Source organism: Canis lupus, chromosome 18 (assembly GCF_011100685.1).
Source record: "Canis lupus familiaris isolate Mischka breed German Shepherd chromosome 18, alternate assembly UU_Cfam_GSD_1.0, whole genome shotgun sequence".
Taxonomy (NCBI): Eukaryota; Metazoa; Chordata; class Mammalia; order Carnivora; family Canidae; genus Canis; species Canis lupus.
This window is the reverse complement of record NC_049239.1, coordinates 26,706,191-26,731,661: the sequence shown is the minus strand read 5'-3', so window position 1 is coordinate 26,731,661 and position 25,471 is coordinate 26,706,191. Positions and strand designations below refer to the sequence as shown.

Below are 25,471 nucleotides of genomic sequence, written 5' to 3'. Positions count from 1 at the left end.
AGCTGTCTCCCAACCCTGCCTTACCCCGTGGGACAAAATGGAACACCCTCAAACAGGAATGTATATAAACCTGTGGCATAACAAATCCAGGTCAGGGAAGGAACTTTTTCAAAAACAGACTCACTCTCCTCACTTGCTTTATAATCTTGAGCAGGTTCCCAACCTCTCTAACTTCCAGCAGTTACTTAATGATAACAGCACCTGCCTCATTGAGCACAGTGCCTGGCACATCGTGGATACTCTGTAAACTCGTGGTTAATGTCTTAGAGTGTTCTAGAGGAGCAACACTAGAGAAATCATACGTTATTTTCATGAACACATTTCATATTGAATCATTTTATTAACAACTTCACATCTTAAACTTTGAAATGGTTGGCCACTTGCATCATCTGTTACCATCCTCTACTCTTTGGTAAGACAATGGTTTAATACTTGGTAAAACATTTGATCAGAAGCAGCAAGTTAAGAAATTACTCCAAAAATTAAAAAATGATGCCAGGTTATTAAGCAGAGTTTCCTGGAAGGCTATATACTGCCTTGACTTGAAAAAAGTATTACTTTGAAGTCTTTGAGATTTATATGTGTTTATAATAAATTCTCCAATCTGCGGTTTGGTTTTATTTTTAACTAGACCTTGAGGGTCAAACACATCCCTTGTTAGCAGATAAATACATAGAGGTTAAAGTGACTTGTCTAAGGTCACTTGACCTTCAGTTGGCCACTGAAAGAGTAGAACCCAGGCCACCTGATTCTTATCCGTGGCTCCTGAAGTTGGTTCACTCTGACCATGCCTTGCATTTTGACATAACAAGAACAGTGTTACAAATCTTTCCCTGGCCAGGTTGAGTATGGATTTACTCGCATTTTTGGTAAAGGAAAACTGCTTTTATTTCACTTATTTATGTATCTCTTGTGATCATATATTGATAATTTTTAAAATTCCTTTAAAAATTATCTTTACTAGTTAAGAACATTTAGCTGTAGTAGAAGATTCTCTGTTTAAAAGCAAAGTTGACGAAGTGATTTGCTAATTAGCCAATGCTTGTTTATTTAGGCTGCAGTACTTTGCACGGGGTCTGCAGGTTTATATCCGACAACTTCGCTTGGCTCTGCAGGGTAAAACAGGCGAGGCCTTAAAAACAGAAGAGGTAAGAATACTGGGTCACATCTTATAAGGAAATGTTTTATAATAGCCAGCACGTAGTACATATCCAGGCTCGATTCTTATGTTGAAATGTAACATTTGACTGTATTTGAACTGGTAATACAAGTCTTTGTTGAAGATACAGAATGATGTTAGAAGAGTTTCTGCCTATTTATTTGCTAAGCTATATTTTTATCCTTGTTGAAATATTTCAAGTATTTCCAAGTTTGTGGAGTGTTACCAAACTTAGATACATACCAGTCTTTCACTAGGCTCTTCTTAGTACATTTTGTTCAAATATTTAATTGATGTTTGGGATATTTTAATTTTTACCTTTTTGAAAACCAAATACCAATTTACATTGAAAAAAAGATTAAATTGCCAATTCTGTACCAAACTATATGTGTCTTTGTGTTGGGATTTTTGCATTTCTCCGACCTCACCTGTTCTGATCAGTCTTCATCCCAGTTCTAATGAGATAGTAAGCTTTCATTATGTCTTCCCGTAACTTAAGCTGATGACTTTTAAAACAACCCCTATGTGAATATGAGCTGTCCTTCACTCATTTTTTCAGATAAATGGTGATAACACTTCAATGTTCTAACCTGTCAAGGGAACAGAAAGATTATTTGCTTTGCCATCTCTACACTCATTTAGAGTCTAGAAGTGGGAATAAGCAGAAATGATCCTGAAAAAGAAGTGTAATTATTCTAGTTCTATATTGGAATGGGATATGCTTCATAAAAGTTATTGGCACTTTAATTTTGTTTTCCTTTTGCAGAACAAGATTAAAGTTGTTGCACTGAAAATAACAAATAATATTAATGTTTTAATCAAGGTAAGTGGGTTGGGGTTTTTTTTGGGGGGGTTGTTTGGTTTTGGGTTTTTTGCTTTTTTTTTAATTTTTTTATTTTTAGCATTCCTTTCTTACCCAGTCCTTCCAGCTACCTAGAAAGTGCAAGAGACTATCCATGTGTCTTTAGGTCTTTAATGGTACCGTTAAAGGGAAATACCATTGTATTCCAGATGTTTGGCCTTTTAAGGCTTTATGCTTTTTACAATACCAAGTGCCATTGCTGTAGCTGTCATAAAGTCATATATTGTTTTATTTAAAAGTTATTGCAAAAACACTGCAAACAAAAGGAGGCCTGCAGATTTTCTGTGGCCCAAAGCATTGAACCAAAGACATTTAGATTCAGAAATTTCACTGATTTAAAAAAAAAAAAAGAAATTTCACTGATTTAAGTTCTAGTGTTCTGTTAGTTCCTTTCAAATGGCCAGTGAAACCCTGCTTTGCTTACATTAAGGATGGACGAGCCTGTGTGGCCCATGAAATGTTTCCCTGTGGTCTTTTCTGTTAACTGTCTATGTAATAAATTGAGAGCTTTCTGTACTGTAGGCTAAGGTCTTACCTTACTATTAAGGCATAATATCCTTCAGCTCTATTTACCCTCCCCATGTATCCATTAACCCAACAAAAGACGATGGAGGGGGAGATCACAACAAAGTAACCATCATCTATTCCTATAAGTTAACAGTATTATAGCCAGGTAGAGCACAAAGCTTGACAGTAACAAAATTAGGACTAATGGTAAACCCTAACACTAATCTGGTAAAAATTAAAAATCCCATGCAATAATTACTTTTAATCAGAAGAGAAAGAAACTTTTCAGAGAATGCAACAGTGAAACAGTAAGGGATGAGTGTCCTGGAAAGAGAAGAGGTATGAATACTCTTATCTCCTGAGAAAATGTTGATAATAGAAACCATTTACTCTCTATTTTTTTTTTTTTTTCAATTTAAATTCAAGTTAGTTAACATAAGTGTAGTATTGGTTTCAGGAGTAGAATTTAGTGACTTATTACTTACATAAAACACCCTGTGTTCATCCCAACAAGTGCCTTTGTTTTTTTAGGTTTTATTTATTTATTTGAGTGAGAGATAGATAGCAAGAGAGAGCATGAGGGAAAGGTGGACAGAGAGAATTGGGCTCTTTGCTAAGGAAGGGCTCAATCTCAGGCCCCGGGAACCATGACCTGAACAGAGGGAAGATGCTTAACTGAGTCATCCAGGTGCCCCCAAGTATCTTTTTTTATGTCCATCACTCTTTTAGCTCGTCCCTCTTTTTTTTTTTTTTAAGATTTTATTTATTTATTCATGAGACAGAGAGAGGGGCAGAGACACAGGCAGAGGGAGAAGCAGGCTCCATGCAGGGAACCCAGCCCGATGGAGGACACGATCCCAGGACCCCGGGGTCACACCCTGAGCTGAAGGGTGATGTTCAACCACTGAGCCACCCAGGGATCCCCATAGCTCATCCCTCTTAACTATAGAGTCTCTTATGGTTTGCCTCCCTATTTTTATCTTACTTTATTTTTCCTTCCCTTTCCCTGTCTCTATTTTGTTTCCTAAATTCCACATATGTCCCCCTCCTCCTGTGTCTCTGCCTCTCTCTCTCTCTATGTCTATCATAAATAAATAAATAAATAAATAAATAAATAAATAAATAAATAAATAAATAAATAAATAAATCTTTTTTTAAAAGAACTTTCCACATATGAATGAAATCATATTTCTTTTTCTGATTTATTTCACTTAGCATACTACATTCCAGTTCCACCCACATTGTTGCAAATGGCAAGATTTCATTCTTTTTGATGGCTGAGTATTATTCCAGTGTGTGAGTGTGTGTGTGTAGCTACATACACACACACACCATCTTTATCCATTCATCATCAGTCAATGGACATTTGAGCTCTTCCCGTAATCATAGCCACCACTTATTTCAAACTTAAAAATAGTAATTTCAAACCACGAATTCATATATTAAGATGTGAGATTTTTTTGAGGAATAATTTACACACATCACTGTATACAACATGATTAGCATACATATATAGTGAAATGATTACCACAAACAGATTGATTGATTGATTTTAAAGATTTTATTTATTTATTCATGAGAGACACAGAGAGGCAGAGACACAGGCAGAGGGAGAAGCAGGCTCCCTGCAGGGGAGCCCAATGTGGGACTTGATCCTGGGTCTTCAGGATCATGCCCTGGGCCGAAGGCAGACAAGCGCTGAGCCACCCAGGCATCCCAATTTTCTCATTTAGATACAGTAAAAAAAAAAAAAAAAAAAAAATACAGTAAAATCCCTTCCTTAATAACAGTATCATATGCTAAATCAGTACAGTTAGAAGCTTCAAGCATTTTCGATCCAAAGGACTTTACTACTGACTAATTCTCTACCTTTATCTGGCATAGTAGACTTCAGTTTCATGTAGTAGAAGGTGCTTTTTATTAGTATATTTAACTGTGGAAAGAACACAGTTTATTTATTTATTTTTTTTTTTTTTAAGATTTTATTTATTCATAGAGACACAGAGAGAGAGGCAGAGACACAGGCAGAGGCAGAAGCAGGCTCCATGCAGGGAGCCTGACATGGGACTCGATCCTGGGTCTCCAGGATCATGCCCTGGGCTGCAGGTGGTGCTAAACCGCTAAGCCACCCGGGCTGCCCAAGAACACAGTTCAATCAAATTTTACCTGTATATAAAAATCAGAATGGGGCACCTGAGTGGCTTAGTTGGGTGTCCAACTCTTGGTTTTGGTCCAGGCCATGATCTCTGGGTCATGGGACTGAGCCCCACATGGGGCTCTGCCCCCAGTGCAGAGTCTGCTCCTGCTTACTCGCTCTCTCTTCCTCTCTCTCAAATAAATAAAATCTTCAAAAAAAAAAAAAAAAAAAAAACAAGGGACACCTGGGTGGCTCAGCAGTTGAGTGTCTGCCTTCAGCTCAGGGCATGATCCCCAGGGTCCCGGGATCGAGTCCCACATCGAGCTTCCCGCAGGGAGCCGGATTCTCCCTCTGCCTGTGTCTCTGCCTCTCTCTGTGTCTCTCATGAATAAATAAAATCTTTTAAAAAGAAATCAAAAACTGGTAAGAAATGTTAGGCAAAATACTAAGAATAAATACGTTTAGACAATCCAAGTTTTGAGGATAGCATATTAGGTTATTTCATTTCTGGATTACTTTATCATTTAAATTCAGCAAACATTTGCATTACCACATACTAACAATTTGGTATTTAAATCTTGTGAGTTTTTTCCTTACTGGTCATTTATAGATCTTTAGGAATATGATTAGCCAGGTCTTTAGTTTTCTAATTTTGTTCAAATTTTTAACCACTTAAAAGTCTGCAAAAGCAAATGCAGATTACACCATTCTTTTTCCCTTAAAGCACCTTGGTGACTGCATCTGTGCAAAAATCTAAAAAAAGGAAAAAAAAAAAAAAAACTTAGCTACAGTTGAAGGTGATGTACACAAAATGACATTAATAAAGTGTAATAGGTGCAATTTGTAAACATAATTGTGTTTGTTTTTTCTCTTGCAATTTTTTTTTAGGTGGACAGGAAGGATAGATCAGAGCTTACTCTCTCCTAAAGTTTGTCTTTAAGATGTCTCCATGTTTCCTGCCCGCACCACCACTCCCCCCTCCCCCCAATACCACCAAATATATTAAAAATCTTGTCTCATTTTGTCTTTTCAGGATCTCTTCCACATTCCTCCTTCTTATAAAAGCACAGTAACATTATCCTGGAAACCTGTACAGAAGGTTGAAATTGGGTAAGATATATTTAAAACAGATTTAAGTATTCTAATATTCACGATTTATAAGTATGAAAACCTGAATTCAGTTGTTACATTTACTACACAAAATGGTACCTTATCAGTTAAATAATCTTAATAAGATGTTAAAGTATGAGTATTAGAAGCATGACTTAAGATATAAGGTCTAATTGCAGTATGTATGGAATAAACTAGTGGAATACAACCCTGGAATTTTCAGGCTTGTCTGTGTTCCTATGACATAACTAGACTTCTGACAAGTTTTACAAACTCAGTCACTTGCCCTTACAGTCTTTGTAGCTACATATTCCAGATTATTTTAAAGCCTTGTAAATGACCTCTGGTATTGTCTGTATAACTAAGGCACAGATAATTTGATAACTCAAAAGGTATTTCCTTTTTTCTGATATGAGTATCATCTTTAGGATGTCTTTTGTGAGTGATACACTAAATTACAAGTGTATTAATAGCGTCCGGTAATAGAATTTTTTTATTGCCGTTCTTACCATTGTAGGCAAAAGAGAGCCAATGAAGATACAACTTCCGGTTCACCACCCAAGAAATCTCCAGCAGGACCAAAAAGGGATGCCAGGCAGATATATAATCCTCCTAGTGGGAAATATAGCAGCAATTTGGGCAACTTTAATTATGGTGAGCGTTTCCGTTTGGGTACAAGCAATATGAGAAATTAGGCAGAAATTGTGTCATACTTGATTTTAATAATGATCTATACTAACATATACCTCTTTCCACGGACTTTTCTGAGTTAGCTTGGGGAACTAGAGCCATTGGGGTAACAAGTTCCCCTGTTCCTATCTAACCCTCCCTGTTGGGCTCACTGACTTGAGCATGCAATACTTAGAAAAGAACTTAGAAAAATATGCCTCTTGTATTCAGAGGAAGGAACAAAACAATGGAAGTTGGCATGAAGCATCCATTCTTGGTTTTCCTTGTAACTTCAAGACAAGACATTGAATGCATTCTCCCTCGGGAGTAGATACAGCTGCTGACAGATGTGGTGATCTTAATGATCCCTCTTAGACCTTATCTGCCTCCTGCTTGTCCTTCCATCTTCTTAAGTATTTCAAAAGGAGAATGCATGGAAGTGGAATCAAATGTTTAAGAGTGTCATCTGGCAAGGAAGATGTGTCCTGTTGCAGTCTCTCCCTCTTGCCCAGAGTGCAGACTCCCTCTCCGCGTTAGCCATTGGTGCCAGGAAAGCTTCCCACTAGTCCTTTCTCTCCCGCTGCTGTGGAAGAAGCGAGGTTTGGCTCGTTTGACTTACACCCTCATAGATTCTTTCAAAGAAGAATGGATGAAAATATCACCAAGTCCGCTCCTTGATCCTGCTTTAAGAAGACCGAGGTTAATAATACAACCACATATGCTTATGACTGGTCTTACCAGTCAGAATTAATTCTGCAGTAATTATTCTTAAAGCACATTCTGAAACACATACTCTTTATAATCATTTCCAAGGTAAAATAATCATGACATTAAAGTCTTCGTGCAAAAGCTAAATTCCTTTAATACCTGAACAGATTATAGAAAGGCAGTTTTTAGATTGTGAAATGACCCTTCCACTCCACTCAAAGATCACTGAGTTCTTTTTACTTGTTATGTAAATGTGCATTTCTTAGCCTCTTTTCTTACTTGGAAAATAGGGATAACACAGAACTCTTAAAAACTTCAAGTAAGAAGGGGGGAGAGAATATCTGTGAAAACATTTTGTAAATGGAAAGGATTCTACTACTTCATTGCAACAAAGATTGTTTTCACTTGTATGATTTAATGTGGTGTCTATCAGAATTATTCTTAAAATCAACTATTTTCTCAATACTACCCTCATTTGAGTTAAACGAAAGTAATTAGGAGCTATGGCAATACAAAGAGGAATTGTGTTGTCATTTAGGCAGGTGAGTTACTCTGGAGGTTCCATGAGGATTCTGAGCTATGAAGCTCATTGCCTGCCTGGTAGTGAGAATCCAGTGACACAGTACATGTGAAAAAGAGATGGGAAAAATGCAAAGCCTTTGCTTGTAATTGTTTTTCACTGTCAGTAAAGAAAATCTGAGTCCCTTACAACTTCAGTTCATAGTCCTCAAAGTAACAAGGGCAGAACAAACATGCCTGTGAATTGTCGTTTTTGTCTGATAATAACAGCACTTTAGTATTCCTTTTTTTATTTTAAGATTCTATTTATTTATCCATGAGAGACACACACACACACACACCGCGAGAGAGAGGCAGAGGGAGAAGCAGGCTCCATCCTGGGACTCCAAGATCATGCCCTGAGCCAAAGGCAGATGCTTAACCGCTGAGCCACCCAGACACCCCCACTTTAATATTCCTAAAAGGGTCGATCTTGTTATTTAGGGTGGCGGTCATAAACAGAATTACAAAACAAACTGAACAATGACTTATTGGAAAGTAGCAAAATTTCTGGTAGCATTTTACATTTTGGAGTTGAATGTTAATAGGTTATAGTATTCTCACAGTAGCAATTTCAAGAGTTTTCTTGGCTTTCTTTCACTCATTCAGTTGAAAACAGTTCTTGATCCTAGAGACGAGGTTTGGTGGACCTATTTACATCAAGTTTTCTTCCATCTTTTTTATTATCTTAGGGAACTGAGAATGTGTCCCAAAGAAAGAAGCATGTTGCTTTTTTTTCTGGATGTCATTGCCTCAAAATTGGAGGGGAGAACATGTTTTGTGTTCTTACTGTCATTTAATGCTTGGATTTTCTTAACCACATTTAGCACGATCATTGTAATTTCACTTTTCTGTGTCAGCCAAGCTCACGTTTTGTTTTTTTCTAAAGACTGCTTGTATGGCTTTATGGTTTTTTGTTTTGTTTTTGTTTAAGACATGTATGCTGAGGGGTTAGGAACTTGATTCTTTTTGGTTATTAGAAAACCAGGTAGTATTACTATACTGTCCTATTACAGTGAAAGAAATAGATGGTGCCAGTGTCACAGGCCTGAACTTCATCATCATGGAAGAGAAACCAGATTTGGTGTTTGATCTTTGAGTACAGGCAGGCATATATAGACTTTTTTTTTCCTTATCCAAGTTTATCACTTTACTAATCAAGGTCTCTCAGTTAACTTTCTGGTACATTTTCAATCAAAGTATTTACAAACACCTACTCATGGTTAGTTTTCCCTCCTGCATACAGAGCTGTCCAGTAACCCAGAAGTACTAAACATGCTATATTTTGTGACTTGTGTGCTTCATCTTTTACCTTTTTAGAATGTAAAAATAAAGTATAATTTTAACTGAAAGCAGTGGTTTTTCAAGTTAGTAATGTAAGCTTGAAACCACTGCAAAGATCCTGAAAGTGCAGAGTGAATGGTGCCTCAGGATGGAGCCCTTCAAAAAAAGAGTATTTGGAGATTCCCTGAACTGTAGAAATGGCCGCATCCCTTGCAGATCCAAAAGAAGTAGCACAGAAAAGATAACCATATCAAACAACATGTTTTTACAGTGTGGGTAACGTACTCATTAGATAAAGCTGAACAATTGAGGGTAGCTCAGTTCTGTGTATTGATTGAAAAACAATTTTGGTAGTCAGTTAGCTTCTAGGTAATAATGATATCTATGAAGATGTTAATTTGCTAAGTGGTTTGTTAAATTAACTGAAATGGTTTTTATAATAAGTACAGTTGGGAGGAAATGTGCCAACATATGCATGGATGAGGCCAGGTCTTAAACAGTAAAAAAGAATGCAAGTCTCACTGCCTACATACTCCCTGATGTAGTTCCTGCATCAGTTACTGGGAGCATCTTACCCTCAGACCACCTATGATTTTCTGGATACGTTCAGGGAGTAATAAATATGGTGGTTTCATTTACACGGCTTTCAAAGTGTTCAACTTAGGAGAATGACACGACAATGACAACTAATGACAACTTAGGAGCCACGACATTAAAGAGTGACCATGACTTTGAGTCAGATCCCATTCTGTTAAACATAAATATTGGCTAAGTTGGGGAAAGGGCTAGTTTTCTAACTCAGGGTTGCTGGAGAAAGAAAAAAAAGATTAAAACATTACCCAAATAAGGTAACTATATTTCTAGCCATAATGGCAAAAAGAAAGATTGCAACATGGACTTAATAGGAATTTTATAAGCATCCGACATTATGGATCCAAACTGGCAATCCCAGGTGGTTTTTATTGCTCCTAACAGGATTGCTACAATGAGGAAGTTTGAAAGTTCAATGAAGAGATTTGATCTCTGGAATTAGAAATTTGAGACTCTTTGTTATGTATGATAAAAAGTCCAACCTGGCTGATAATTTTAATCAGTTTTTTTTTTTCCAGAAAAGAAAGACTCCTTTAAGGAATATTTCTCTGGAGCTGTAAGAGAGAGTAACCAATGAATGAATCAAAGACTCATTCTACTCTGTGACACAAGTGACTTAATTTTTCTGCAAAAGATACACTTAATTTACATCCGTGATCTAAACACTGTATACATAATCACCTTTCTGGCTGTACTCTGAGCAGCTGATTAAAGCAGTGAGAAAAGCTGTTGGCATTTATATCTGCATTTTTGTGAGTCCAGGTGCTTGAAATATTATGACCATAACAAATTGCCTATTCACTGCATTTGAAAAGTACGTTCTTCAGTCTAGCCTAATTTTTCAAAACTGATCATTGATAATTTAAGACATTTTGCATTTGTAGCACAATCTTTGGAAGGCCAATGGCCTTTTTGCTAATTCCATATTAAATATAGAATTTGTTATCATTTAACTATCTTTAGTAGTGATAGGCATCAAAATAAAGAACAAAGAAATGTAGTCATAACATTGTCATCTTGAGATATCTTAGTAGTGGGATACATATAATTGGGTACCAACTCTGAACTTCTTTGACAACTTGCCATATGTGCTTTAGTATATATGTTGCCCTGGTTTTAGGTACAGATTGAATTTGTAGACTAGCGTAATACCAGCGCCGCTTTTATAGAGCCGACTGCTACACTCAAAGCTACGAGCTCCATTTCTTGTTTCTGCTGTGCCATGAAGTCCTGAGCAGGACCTAAACCCTTGTTCGCTTTTTCGTAGAGCAGAGAGGAGCCTTCAGGGGAAGTAGAGGTGGCCGAGGCTGGGGAGCACGAGGAAATCGTAGTCGGGGAAGACTCTACTGAATAAGACATCGCATTCTTCAGCATTGTCATGAGCTTAATATACTTAAATTCTACTACTCATTGGATTGCCGGGGATGTCCCTTTAAAAGGACTGCTGCCTTCAGCTAAAAACTTAATGTTCTTTATACCTTTGTATGTATGATCTACTTTTGTAACAGACCATGGTTGTGTCCAAGGTAAAAACCACAGTGATATTTTTGGATGCTTTGTCCACGATCTTGACTTGTTTTTGCAATATCATCATTACTCAGACTTCATATTGTGAATCTTTTACTTTCAAACATCTTGGTAATTTGTTACTGAAAGCTATTCAAGACTAAAATGTAATGAAATTCAGTCTATTTCTGATAACTGGTAAAGATGATCAGTTGAAAGGTTACTGATTTCCTCTACCCTCTTCCCCCCCCCCCCCCAATATATGGAGAAGAGTCATGGTCAATCATTAACATTTTATTTTCATTGTTAATTATAATAAAGCTGCTAGGCATTTTCTACCTAGTGTTATAAAAGCAAAATACTTACCAGCTTTCTTAAAATGTAGAAATGACATTGCATTTTGAGGAGGAAGTAGGTTGCTTTGCACTGCTTACTTAACTCTTCTCCATATGTTGTGATATAAACTTTTGACTATGGGATCTATTTGAATAGAAATGTGTATGTATAATATACATACGTACATAAGCCTACGTGCATATGTGTGTGTATATATACATGCGTGCTGTGAAACTTGACTACACAACATAAATCATTTTTTTAAAATTCCTGGAACGGGTAGTCTTTGACACGGTGATGATCCTTTTGAGACTGAATCCATTATTAACTTGTTGCCTAGGTTTTCCTCCCAGTAGTGAGGGATTTTGAGTCAGTTGCACTTACATGATTATTGTTATTTAAAACTAAAAATAAACAAAGGCTGCATTTTCAAAGATAAATTTGGAGATCCCTGCTGGAGAAATACAGCCAAAATATTGAATCTGATGTACATATAGGTTTCTACAGGATGAGATAGAATAATTTAGAATTTGGGGATTTAATAACCAGGGCAACCCAGGAAAAGTGACTTGAAAACATGGTGTACCAATAAGCAAGGGATGCTCTCTCGGTTTGCTTTTGCCACTTTCAAGATTTTAACTTCTCAGGTTATTAATCAAAATTATTGTATAAGTTAGCTAATAGAACCTTTAGGTTAAAACAACAGACGGGGGGTTTGTGGAGTGTTTAATGTCATGGGCATTTTTTAGTAGCCTAGGCCCTTTGCTCTGCATTCGAATGTTTCATATATTTTTGTTCCACAGTTAATCTTCCCTCCCCAAGTTTGCTATTCAAATTCAATGCCTGAATGACATTTTCTAGTAGTTTGACATATTTTTTGAGGAATAGTTTGTGATTCTAATGCAGGTGTCTTCATTACTGTTACCTCTACATTGGGGAAAAAAGTAACACCCCTTTGTTAGAATTACTGCACATGTTTATGGGGAAAATATTTTTAAAGACTAGAATGATACAAGTGAGCAAAAGAAGTTGGTCAGCTTGACTATGGAGTGGTGGCAATAATCTCTAAAACATTCCAAAAGAGTATGAGCTGAACCTAAGCTCCCTTGGAATCTGAGCAGACATAGGAACATGGAATTGCCATTTGAAAACTGTGACCAGATAGTCTGGACCTCAGAGGCATCAGCCGTGGCCTAAAGCCATTTCAAGTACAGAAACTGTATTGGGACTACAGTTATATAAATTTGAACATTAAATGTAACTTTTCCTCTTTTTCTTTTTTAAAGCATATTTGTAAACTCAGAGGTGAGCAGAAGTGACTTTACCTTCTCAAGTTTGATACTGAGTTGACTGTGTTCCTTTCTTTACCACCTCATTGTTCCCTCTACCTTTCCTAAGGCAATAGTGCACAACAACTTAGGTTATTTTTGCTTCAAAAATTTGAAAGAAAAACTTCATGCCATGATTTTTTTTTTTTTGCAAGACACCTGTTTTCACCTTGTTCAAATGTAAATGTTCCCTTATGCTTTTGAAATAAATTTCCTTTTGTAATTTTGTTTTGTGTCTTGATGTGTTATGATTATGACTCCATTAAACATTGATCGCTTCTCCTGTGCCAAGCAGTGTATCAGACCATGAAAATAAAAGATGGACAAGTTATGGCTCTCCCTTCAAGGAGCTCAGTCTTGCAAATTATCTTTAATTCTTTTTGGAGATGTATTTTTAAAAGCCGATACACTCTTCTGAAAAAAAAAAAAAGGATTTGGCTATTTTTATTGAAGCAAAACATCAGATACATATTTGCCAAATCATTATGAAATAAGTAACTTCCATCTTCAAGTTAATACATAAAGCAAGTCGGAACTTCTTAACTACCAGTCTTTACTAAAAGTCTTCCTGAAGTAGCACCAAGAATGGGTAGGAGTGTCCTAATGCCAAAATTTAAATGGATCAGAAAAGATAATTCCCGTGGTGATTACATCCAGGCCGACAGCTTTACTGGCACATGTATGCCGAGACGGCCAAATCTCTGTGTCCGTCATTTCTTGCCTGGAGTTTCATAACGGCCTTCTAATTGATCTCCCTGCTGTTACACTTGACTCTTTTACAGCCTGTTCTAAACATGACAGCAGAGAACCACTCCTATTAAAGCTGTTCAGTGGCTCATTTCCGAATATAAATCAAAAACACTGCCATGGCCTTTCATCCCTGCCCTCAGCTGCCATCCTTCCTCCCCATCCTACTGCCCCAGTCAGTTAACTTCCTAGAGGCTAGGCAAAGACACTCCTGCCTCAGGGATTTTGCACCAGCTGTTCCCTCTAGCCACTCTCTTAGATCTATTTGTCTCTCCTTCAGGTGCTCAAAGATCACCTTCTCAAGGAATCTTAAATACTGCAATACCCCTTTCTGTCCTGCCAAAACTCCAAATCCCACTTACCCTACCACATGGCCTCTAGAGCCTTTGCGAACCTCTAACACTGTACAGTTTGCTTGTAATGTTCATTCCGTCTCTCCCTGATAGAATGTAATGGGGCTCAAACGCCACAGAGGTAAGGATTTCTGTATTTACTCACTGATAATCAGAGCTACCTAAAACAGCACCTGCTACATAGTAAGCTTTCAATAAAAACTTAAAGGCAGTGTTTTAGATTCTGGGAATTTAGTGGTGAACAACAGAGGCAAACTCATGGGAGCTCACATCATATTGTGCAGGGCCTGATAAATAAGCCGATTTCAGAGAGGAATAGTTTGAAAACAAGCATTCCAGTGTGACTTAGCATAGAAAAAAACCGGAAACGTCCCAAAAGAAGTATTTTGAGCTGAGACCTGGATGATGATCTGGAGCCAGCCTAGTGAAGATGTCGGGGAAAAGCATTTGAGATGGAAGCAACAAAACCTGCAGAACACTTGGCTTTAAGAGCACCAGGCTGCACTAAAATAAAACAATAAAAATGAGGGCCAGGGGCTATCCTAAAGCTTTTAGATTCCTAGTTTCAATCGCTGGATTCCTAAATTCCTCATCTATGACAAGGAACTACTTTCAATAACTCAGAGGGCACTGTGCTCTCTGATCCTGAAGCATATTCCCTCTGTCTGGAAAATCACTGTTACCTACCCCCCCCCATACTCCACCCCCATTCATCCAGCTAACAGATTCATCTTTCAGATCAGACTAGATTTCACTGTCCCCAGGAAGCTAGCCTTTCCTCCAAGTTGGGTACGGGACCATCCACTTGTGTGCTCCCCAGGCAACATGATCTCCACATGTTAGGACCCTTAGGAAGAACTCAAAGCAGTTCTGTGTGAGTGGAAAACAGCAAATGAGATTGAATTCTAACAACTGTGATAGAAACTAAAACTTAGACTAATGAAATCTAATTTATCAAAAATCTAAGAAATCGTAGATTCCTAGTTGTACATTTACTCTCTAAAACTAATTAATACAATCACAAATAAGAAAATCCAGTAAAATTCTAGTCATAAAGACTTGATATTACAAACAAGATCTGAGACAAGGCCTCGATAGAATATTACATACAGCTTCACTTATTTCTCAAGAAATAAGTAGAAAAGGAACAGAAAAGACCAAATTAAAAAGGGGAGGGGATGGTATTGCTATGAGGAAAAACTAAAATCTAGCTTGTTAATAAGGTGATGAGGTCAAAAAAGCACAAACTTAAAAAAGGTTTGAATAGAATGAACCTGGATTTGTCATCAAGTGAGGATACTGAAACTTGAGAGTATGTGGAAATAAAATCCAGGGGTGGGGGCAGGGATGACCATCAGCTACTTACAGAATGGAGGGTCACAATACAATTACCCCATAGAAACTGTCCTCCCCAAATATATTAACAGCTGCAAGGCTTTTAATAAATTAACATATGATAAATCTGTATCAGGAAAATTCATTTGAAGCTGACCATTAGAGCAGCCCTGGTGTCACTGTGAACTAGAACCCTGGGCTGACTGGACATTTGGCCTCATCCATCTAGTCCTCATGCTGCAGACTGCTTGATCTATTTGGCAAACTACTTCTAAATGAAATTACTATATTTAGGTATCCACAGCCTCCCCTTTTGAAAATCCTGTTCACTTTGCATATAGCTGTTGGGGAGATACATCTCTATAGCCCTTGCAGCCATAACTAACTTGTGTTTTAAAATTAAACATTTAAGCCACTAAAATTTAAGTTGGTTTACCAAGAAGCAAAAGATATTCAGTAAACAGATTTTTTTTTAAAGATTTTATTTATTTATTCATGAGAGACACAGAGGGAGAGGCAGAGACACAGGCAGAGGGAGAAGCAGGCTCCAGGCAGGAAGTCCAATGCAGGACTCAATCCCAGAACCCTGGGACCATGCCCTGAGCCAAAGGCAGACACTCAACCGCTGAGCCACCCAGGTGTCCCTCAGTAACCAGATTTTAAAACAGAATGTTAACTCTCTCAGGTATATTTATATCTTGTATTTTCTCTAAGGAATAAAATCTTATGGAGATTTTCTGCAACTTTCAGATAAAATGGCCCAAAGGAGGAAATAATCCAGAAAGTTCATTTTACCATTGTCTAATTCTTAGCTTCAAAAATTCTATACTTTATAGAGATAGTAAGTAAAAGTCAAACTAACCAAGCTTTCTGGAAGATACAAGTATATTTATATAGGAAATGCTTCCTGACATCAGATGCTAACAATATATAACTGAAAAAAGAATTAGGAGTTTACAAAGTACTACCAAAACAAACAAATATACAGGCCAAGATCTCTGATGAACATAGACATAAAAATCCTCAACATAATATTAGCAAGCTGCATTCAACAATATATTAAAAGGATCAGTCACCACAATCAAGTGGGATTTATTCCAGGGATGTAAGGATGGTTCAATATTTGCAAATCAATCAGTATGATACACCACATTGACAAAGGATAAAAATTTAACATTTTAACAAAGGATAAAAATCAATGATCTCAAAAAATACAGAAAAAAGCATTTGGCAAAATTTAACTTCTGTTCATGATAATAACTCTCACCAAACTGGGTTTACAAGGAACATACCTCAACACAATAAAGGCCGTATTATGAAAAACCCACAGCTAACATCATACTCGATGGTGAAAAACTAAGAGCATATCCTGTTAAGATCAGGAACAAGACAAGCTCGTCCACTCTTACCACTTTTATTCAACATAGTACTGGAAGTCCTAGTCACAGCAATCAGACAAGAAAAAGAAATAAATGGCATCCAAATTGGTAAGGAACAAGTTAAACTGTCACTATTTGCAGATAACATGATGCTATCCATAGAAAACTCTAAAGACTCCACCAAAAAACTATAATAAGTAAAAAATAATTTCAGTAAAGTGAGGATACATAGAAGTCAATTGTGTTTCTATATGCTAATTCTGAAGTAGCAGGAAAAGAAATTAAGAAAACAATTCCACTTACAATTACTCCAAAAAGAATAAAATACTTAGGAATAAACCTAACCAAGGAGGTAGAAGACCTGTCCTCTGAAAACTATAAAACACTTATGAAAGAAATTAAGGTAACATAAACAAATAGAAAGATACTCCACGCTCATGGGCTGGAAGAACTGTTAAAATGTCTTTACAATCCAAAGCAATCTACAGATTCAATGCAATCCCTATCAAAACACCAACAATCTTTTTCACAGAGCTAAAGTAATACTAAAATTTGCACAGAACCATAAAAGACCCCAAATAGCCAAAGCAATCTTAAGAAAGAACAAAGTTGGAGGTATCACCATCCCAAATTTCAAGACATACTACAAAGCTGTAATAATTAAAAACAGTATGGTACTGGCACAAAAAAAGACACATAGGTCAGTGGAACAGAATAGAAATCCCAGAAATAAACCCATTTTATCAGTATTCTTATCTCCTCTACAATAGAGGAGGCAAGAATATACAATGGGGAAAAGACAGTCTCTTCAATGAATGGTGTTGGGGGAAATAGCTACATGCAAAAGACTGAAAACAAGACCACTTTCTAGGTATGTCTCCTAAGGCAAGAGAAACAAAACAAAAATAAAGTATTGGGACTATACCGAAATTAAAAAAAAAAAAAAAAAAACACTTTTGCACAGCAAAGGAGACCTCCAACAAAATGATAAGGCTGCCTACTGAATGAGAGAAGATATTTGCAAATGATGTATCTGAGGCATTAATACCCAAAATATATAAATAACTCACACAACTCAACACCAAAAAAAATCACAAGAAACAAATAATCTGATTTAAAAATGGGTAGAGGGGGACACCTGGGTGGCTCAGTCAGTTGAGCGCTCTTGGTTTCAGCTTAGGTCAGAATCTCGGGAGTTGTGGGATGGAGATCCACACTGGGCTCCACACAGTAGGGAGTCAGCTTCCCCTCTCCCTCTGCCCCTCCCTTCCACCACATGTGCACAAAAATAAATATATATTTTTTTAAGTGGGCAGAGAGAGGACCCAAATAACATTTAAAAAAAAAATGACATGCAGTTGACCAACAGACACACAAAAAGATGCTCACCATCACTAATCATCAGGGAAATGTACATCAGAACCACAATGAAAGATCACCTTATACCTGCCAGAAGACTAGCTGTACCTTATAATAGATCTGGAAAGGGAAAGCCAGGAAAGGATTTCAGGCTGGGAACAGGATGAGCAGAAGTACTGCTATGTGGTAGTGTGCAATGCCTAGAACAGTTCAGTAAGACTAGTGGGGCAGAATTTGGCAGCCAGGACCCGAGGCAGTCAGAATTCTAGGGTGACCACCAGTGATCCTTGTCCTCATAAAATCCCCTCCCTTGAATGTGGCCAGAACATGTGAACATGACATCATGCCTGTGATACATCATGATACACAGCAAGAAGGAATTTTTGTAGACATCATGAAGGTTAACAAATTAGTTGATTTTGGGTTAATCAAAAGCAAGATTATTCAGACAGATCTTATCTAATCACATGAGCCCTTTAAATCTGAGCCTAGAGGGACGCCTGGGTGGGTCAGTGGTGGAGCATCTGCTTGTGGCCCAGGGAGTGATCCTGGAGACCAGGATCCAATCCTGCATCCGGCTCCCTGCATGGAGCCTGCTTCTCTCTCTGCCTATCTGTGTGTCTCTCTGAATAAATAAAATCTTTAAATAAATAAAATCTATAAATCAATCAGTCACAGCCCAGAGATCAGAAATGGAGGAAGGCAGAGAGTCGCAGTGGGGATTTTCACGCTTCCCTTGAGGGACTAACTGCCACGACGAGAAGGCCACGGTAGCAAGGAATGGTGGGCGGCCCTGGAGTCAGCAGCCAGCAAGGGAACTGGGCACACCGGGCACACCTGGCACACCGGCAAAGGGCTGACTTTGAGAGCCTGAAGGAGGCGCCCAGCCTTACATGATCCCTGGGGGACACGGAGTCCGCAGGAGACCGCTGGTCTGGTCCACAGCAGGACACTAGTGCAGCATCCCCGCAGCGGGGCGCCAGGCAGGGAAAGCAGGGGCGCGTGGCTGTGAAATCTACGGCGGCCGTGATCCCGCTGCGTCCCAGCCTTACGCCCCTGCGTGTCCGAGAAACTGCCGAGGGCACACGTTTGTGATGTCGGGGCTTCTCGGATTCCTCACCCCCTCCAGCCACGCTCAGGCTCCGGGGTCAGCTGGGCCGGAGGTCAGCCCCGCATTAGCTACACTGTCTCGGCCCAGTTCCCGGTTGGCGGCGCCGCTGCGGGTGAAATCACTGAACAGCGGACGACGGTGCCTCGACTCTGCAGCGTCAGACACAGGTAAGGGGACTTACTTACTGCAGGTAAGGCGCTGAGAGCGGGGACACTGACTCCCCACGTCTGTGTTCCAGAATTCGGGGTCGCTTCCTACTGCCCGTGCCTAGACGCTCAGGTACCCCGTACAAGGAACCCTTGGCGCTGGTCCCCCTTTCACCTGTAGGGCTCGCCTGTCTGTCGCCCGCAGGGCACCCCCCCGCCCCCGGCCCCCCACTCCAAGCCCTCCCCGGGCGGCTGCTCTCTGCTCCGCCTGCACCCTTCCGCACCCATCACCGGTATTTCAGCTGCCCAGTGTCCCCCTAGGGCCCCCCAGTGTCCCCCCAGGTCACCCCAGAGTTTCCCCAGGTCCCCCCAGTGTCCCCCCAGGGCCCACCCAGTGTCCCCCCCAGTGTCCCCCTCAGGTCTCACCCAGGGGCCCCCAGTGTCTCCCCAGGTCCCCCCAGTGTCCCCCCAGGGCCCACCCAGTGTCCCCCCCAGGTCCCACCCAGGGCCCCCCAGTGTCTCCCCAGGTCCCACCCAGTGTCCCCCCAAGGCCCCCCAGGTCCCACCCAGTGTCCCCCCACTGCCCCCAGGTCCCACCCAGTGTCCCCCCAGGCCCCCCCCAGCCCCCGGACTGCACGCTGCCCGGAGGTTGCATTTCCCCACCCGCCGCCTAGCAGGGCTCTAGACGCCAAGGGCAGGTAAGACAGGAATGTCCGTGGCTTCCATCCTCTAAGAGAAGCTACTTTCAAATAAAAGACCAAACCCGGGATCCCTGGGTGGCGCAACGGTTTGGCGCCTGCCTTTGGCCCAGGGCGCGATCCTGGAGACCCAGGACCGAATCCCATGTCAGGCTCCCAGTGCATGGAGCCTGCTTCTCCCTCTGCCTTTGTCTCTGCCTCTCTCTCTCTCTCTCTCTCTCTCTCTCTCTCTCTCTCTCTCTCTCTCTCTCTGTGTGTGACTATCATAAATAAATAAAAATTAAAAAAATAATAATAAAAAAAAAATAAAAAATAAAAGACCAAACCCGAAGAGCAGCGCTGCGGCCCCTGCTTCCGCGGGAGGCGGCGAGGCTGGGGCGCGGGCGGGCGCCTCGGGGCGCGGACAGCGGCGGGGCCCGCACACCCGGAGGCGGGGATCCTGAGGCGGGGAGCCCGAGCAAGTGCTGCCCCGGAAGGCACTCCGCCCGGAGCGGGAGCGGAGCCCAGGTGCGCGCTTCTGTAGGTCTTTTCTTTTAACGATTTTATTGACTTCTAAGACACAGATGCTCAGGCGGAAGGGAAGCAGGCTCCCCGCGGGGCCCGCGGCGGGGGCGCATCCCAGGACGCCGGGGTCGCCTCTGCACACGCACATGCCCCAGAATGTGCATTCCTAAGTCCGCCCGGCGGTGCCAAGGCCGCGGCCCCGCGGACCTCGCCTGGCGCCGCCACCCCTGGGCCGTAGGGCTGACCCCCCGCCTGCGCGGGACACCGACAGCGGGGAGGAGGGTAGCCCAGGAACGTGTGCGGCTCTCGGGCATCCCCCCCACCCCCACCCACGGCGGCGGCGGCGGCCCCCAGCGCCCCCGGGACCCCGCCCACCGCGCGCCCTGGCCCCGCCCACCGCACCTCCCGGACCCCGCCCACTGCGCCCCAGGGACCCTGCCCGCCGCGATCGCCCCCGAGGCCCCGCCCCGCGCGCGCCCTGGCCCCGCCCCCCCGGACCGCCCCGTCCCCCGCGCCCCTCGGACCCCGCCCCCCCCCCGGAGGGACGCCCGCTCCACCGCCCGGGTCGGCGCCCAGCCCTTCCCCGAGCGCTTTCTTCTCGGCTGCAGGACAGCGCCGGAAATAGCAGTGAGATAAAAGGGGAGCCTCGGTTTTATTAAGCGCGCATACAGGCCCGCCTGGCCCCGCACACAGAGGCGCTCCTTCCGGCGGGGGCTCCCCCCACCCCCAGCCCCCTCGGACTCCCACGCCGCGGGGCCGCACCGCGCGCAGGAAACAGCCACAGAAGAGCGGTCTCCGACCTGAAGCCAGCGGCCGCCCCGGCTCCTCCTCCTCCTCAGCGCCGACCTCCCCAACATGGCGGGCGGCGGGGGCCCGCTTCCGCTTCCGGGGTCAGCCGCCGGGCCGGGGGCGCAAGATGGCGGCGGCAGGAGGGCCCCGCGGCCGGTTCGCGCTGCCGCCGGGCTCCGGCCCAGGCTGGCTCCTCAGCCTTTCCGCCCTGCTGAGCGTGGCGGCGCGGGGCGCCTTGGCCACGACGCACTGGGTCGTCACGGAGGACGGGAAGATCCAGCAGCAGGTAGCGGCCAGGGCGTACCCCCTCCGCCCGCCCGCCCGCGCCCCGGGGAAGGGGGATGCCCAGGTCGGGCTCCGCGCGGCCCCGCCCAGGCCTGCCGCGGCCCCCAGCCCTCCGGCGGCGGGGCGGCGCGGGGACAGGCTGTGTCCGGGCTTTGGGGAGCGCTCGTGGGTTATCCCGGCCGCTGTGGGTCGCGGCCCCGGCCCTCCCCGGGCAGGGGCAGCAGGTGGCGGGCCCGGCGCCGTGACCGCCTGGGCCCCCGAGGCCCCCGCCGCCTCCCCCACGTGCCGCAGCCCGTCCGGGCACCGCCGTGACCCCGGCCGCCCGGGCTCTGCGGGGAGCGCCCCGTGCACTCGGCGCGGTCTCCGCACCTGGCCCCCGGGAGGACGTGCGCTTCCTTGGAGGCGCGTGTGCCCGGACGGACGGACCGCCCCGAGGACAGCAGGCTTTCCTTACATTAACTTTGACTGCCCACATTTTTTTTTTGTTTATTTGTTTTTATTTATTTCATTTTTTGGTTTGTTTGTTTGTTTGTTTTGGAGCGCTGCTGCTGCCTGCACAGCGCGCGTGTGCGCTCCGCCACGGAATCCCGGGACCCGAAGGACGCGCAGCGGCTGAGAGCAAAGCCTGGAAAGTCCAGCGGACTTTCAGGCAGTGGAGCGAGTGACTCGTGTGTCCCCCCCCTCGGGGGGGGAGGGGCGTCGGGGAGCTCCCCCGGCTCCGAGGGCGTGCTCCTTAGGGCGCGTAGCGGGCAAGGTCGGCTTTTGCATGGACTGAGGTTCGCGTGTAGCTCTGCCTCCTGATGGCAGGTTCCACCCCAAATATAGCCAAATGAGCCAAAAAACCGTTTAAAAGTCGGTGTCGAGTATTGGTGAGTGGGGGACTGACTCCCCACGGGGTGGCTTTTTCTCTGTGCCTAACTTGCGTTGGAAGACATGCCTCTTTCGTGGCCTTACCATCTGAGATTTAACAGATAGGTGTGCGTCTTCCGAAAAACCTAGAAAACACTGCAGGTTCACTTCTTTAACAGCAAATTGGAAATCATTAGGGAGTCCTGGCTCCCCCACCCTCTTGTCTTTTGTTTCCTGATGATAGTTGTCCCTGAGGCCCTCGTGAAGGGATGCGTGGAATTAAGTCACCCTTGCTGCAATTTGGGGAGCCCTTCTCCTATTGGCTCTTCTGCAATATTGTTTTTGGCCACAGCTATTTATACGCTATGACATTGACTTCTCCTTCCCATTTTGGTGTCCTGCCGCTCAGCCGAGGAAGTAGCCCATCTGAAAAGTGAAAGCGAGTAGAAATGTATTATTTGCTGAATATTGCAGCGGGAAAAGTAGAGCCTGGTTTGGTTTCTTTAAAAAAAAAAAAAAGAATTGTTTCTCTTTGCACGTTGGATACTTATGTTTTAGTAGGGAAAGGTAGGGGATACTAGGGATTCGCCTGAGGAAGGGAGAAATCCGGAGACCCTTTTGGAAATCTGCCTGCCCAGTCACCCCTGCAGTAAGTAGCCTTAAAGTTAGGAAAGCAAGGCTCCTTTACTACAAGCTTTCAACAATTCTCTTTTTCAGTGAATTTCCCAATACTTTATAGCATTTACAACATTCAGTTGACAACCACAAAATTTTATATCAGAAGAAATAAAGTTGATGTCTGCAGCGTAACAAGAAGAGGCTGGGGGCTGCCAGGGTGGCTCAGTTGGTTGAGCAACTGACTCTTGGTTTCAGCGTAGGTCATGATCTCCGAGCTCAGCAGAGTCTGTTTGTCCTTCTGCCTGCCCCCCAGCTCATGCACGCTCGAGTGCTCACTGTCTCTCAAATAAGTAAATAAAAATAAAATTAAACCTCAATAACAACAACAAGAGGCTAGAGAAGGAAAGTTAGATTTAATCTGAGGAGAAAAACAACACTTACAAATTAAGAGAGTTGAATAGGTGATCAGCTTCTGAGTGCCACGCAGGTGGCTGCACATATATTGTCTTGGCAATAACTTGAACGTAGGCAGAACCCAAACCTCAGTTTAGTTTGTGATTAATGCTCATATTCGTAAATGTTTATTAAAGAATTGAAAGATCCTTTTAGCATATGGACTTGGATATACTGCAGATCTATTCATAGGTTCAGGAACAAAACACTAAATGTGTTATATATGTGTCTGTGTATATATGTATACACACACATACACACACAGTATTATATACATACGTATATACCTGACATACCAAATTCCTCGCTTCTGGTTTTTGGTTGTAGTATCTGAGAGCAGAAGTGTGATTTTAGTTTTAAAGTGGTCTGATATCAGGGAGAGGGCTAAGGGCACACTGATAGAGCAATCATAGAATATTAGAGTGCCAAATACCTTTTGAAACCCATTGACTGATATCTGAACCTGTCCGAATTACATATCATAGATAATTGTTTTCCATAGTGAACTTGCACAAGTACTCATGAGTCAAAAATCTGAATTGCCCCAAGTATAGACTTACATAGGGATATTTAACATCACTATAGTTAAAGTTTTAAGTACATTGAGCAGTTCTTCCCAGGAGAGGAGAACATTTGTTTGGTATTTCTATTTCAAGCCTTAGCAAATGATAAAGATAGGCACCCACAAGTTACGGACTGCAGACTTGCGAACATGCAAATGTATTGGAAGACCTAGATCTGTGAGGAGGTTGAAATGGGGCCTCATCAGAGCAAGGAAGCAGCTATTCCTGCAGTGGCCTCCTCACAGTCACAGCCCTGGTTGCTTCTGGCAGGAGCACTTAGCATGGCAGCTCAGGGAATTTGCTCCTTTCCACAACCCCTGCCTGAGCTGGGAAGCATCTCTTACATGTTTTTAGGTTCTGCGTTTACTGCCATTGATCTCCCCAGAGCATCGTGCAAGGAGTCCTAGAGCTGGGATGTGAGAGAATGCTCTGGTCTCTAAGTTCCTTTCCCATTGCAGTCAGGGAACAGCTAAGAAAAGGTGCTCCTCTTCTCTTCAACTTTATGCTTCTCTCCCAACTTCGGGCTTTGGCATACCTCTGATTCCCTACTGTCCCCTGTACCTGAATACCTTGCTTTCTTGAAACGAGGATCCCTGGGGTCCGTGGACTGAAGTAATGTAATGAGCTATTATAATATGGATATTAGGAGGATCTATACGTAACCAGGTCAATGGATCATTTGATTGATTTCATTGTGAAGAATAGGCTTTAAGATAAATTTTGTGGGTTTTTTTTTCGTTTCCTTTTTTTCTATTTTTTTCTTCATCTAGTATGGCAACATTTATTTTCTATTTTTATCAAAACCGTCTGGAAAGTCACTTGAATAGAAGGTTAAATGAACTTTTGTGAATTAGCCTAAGAGCCTAACCATTATGTATTACATCATTTCTGTGGGGAAAAAAAAAAAAAACAGTGTTTCATATGCTAAATTACCAGCTAACAGATGAATTCCTGAAATGTTACCAGTTTGTCTTAGATTTATTGAATTCAAGAAGTGGTACTTGAGTAAAAAAATAGTGCCTTTGGATAGTCTCTCCATAAGTGGAGGTCTAAAACTTTAGGTAAATAAAGAATATAATCATTGTCAACTCTTAAAACATCCTAATATTTCTTTTCTTGGCTACTGTTTCCCTCTTCTCTAATCTTAAAACCATAGAACTTTAGATTGGAAAAAAATTCTTAAGGGATATATAGTATAACTCAGGAGAGAAAGTTACTCAAAGTCACACAACTAATAAATAGCATCGCAGTAAGTAAAAATCTGCAGGAGCTTGCAGGTGAGCACTTTGTACTCAGTAAGTTCGAAGTGCTTCCCCCCCCCCTTTCATAATACCTAGAAATGAAGGAATACAAAGAAAGGAAAAGGAAAAACATGAATGATGAAGTAAAAGTCTTGTCTAGTTTGCTTTACCTCGGCAGAATGTTTAGTGACTTTAAATTGAGAGTGGGTTGGGAGAGGGAAGGTCAGAAATAGGTGTGAATTAATTTGGGGTTATTTAATCATTTTGCCTTCTATCAAGCAGATGT

The 25,471-nt window shown here is 42.3% G+C and overlaps 2 protein-coding genes and 1 long non-coding RNA gene across 7 annotated transcripts in view; 2 read left to right on the top strand and 1 right to left on the bottom strand.

The window, feature by feature from the left end:
* The window catches only part of API5 (apoptosis inhibitor 5), a 29,077-nt gene extending 16,094 nt beyond the window's left edge, over positions 1-12,983 (top strand). The window contains exons 10-14 of one of the 3 annotated variants that reach the window (XM_038562988.1): positions 1,055-1,148; positions 1,926-1,982; positions 5,699-5,775; positions 6,293-6,429; positions 10,858-12,983. In XM_038562988.1, coding sequence (XP_038418916.1) covers positions 1,055-1,148; positions 1,926-1,982; positions 5,699-5,775; positions 6,293-6,429; positions 10,858-10,880 — 388 coding nt within the window. In that variant the 3' untranslated portion in view covers positions 10,881-12,983. Of the gene's footprint in view, positions 1-1,054; positions 1,149-1,925; positions 1,983-5,698; positions 5,776-6,292; positions 6,430-10,103; positions 10,802-10,852 lie in introns of those variants that run through there. The other 2 variants (XM_038562986.1, XM_038562987.1) reach the window with 2 other exon arrangements.
* On the bottom strand, positions 374-21,243 carry LOC119864205. Its single transcript, XR_005373308.1, has 3 exons — positions 21,188-21,243; positions 6,285-7,124; positions 374-1,749 (listed from the first exon to the last, which is right to left on the bottom strand). It is a non-coding gene; the product is annotated as an uncharacterized LOC119864205 (long non-coding RNA).
* A 48-nt stretch (positions 21,244-21,291) lies between these two features.
* Positions 21,292-25,471, top strand: part of TTC17 (tetratricopeptide repeat domain 17) — a 116,558-nt gene continuing 112,378 nt past the window's right edge. For all 3 annotated transcript variants that reach the window (XM_038562984.1, XM_038562983.1, XM_038562985.1), the window contains exon 1: positions 21,292-21,462. In XM_038562984.1, the coding sequence (XP_038418912.1) occupies positions 21,304-21,462 (159 nt within the window). In that variant the 5' untranslated portion in view covers positions 21,292-21,303. The remainder of the gene's footprint in view (positions 21,463-25,471) is intronic.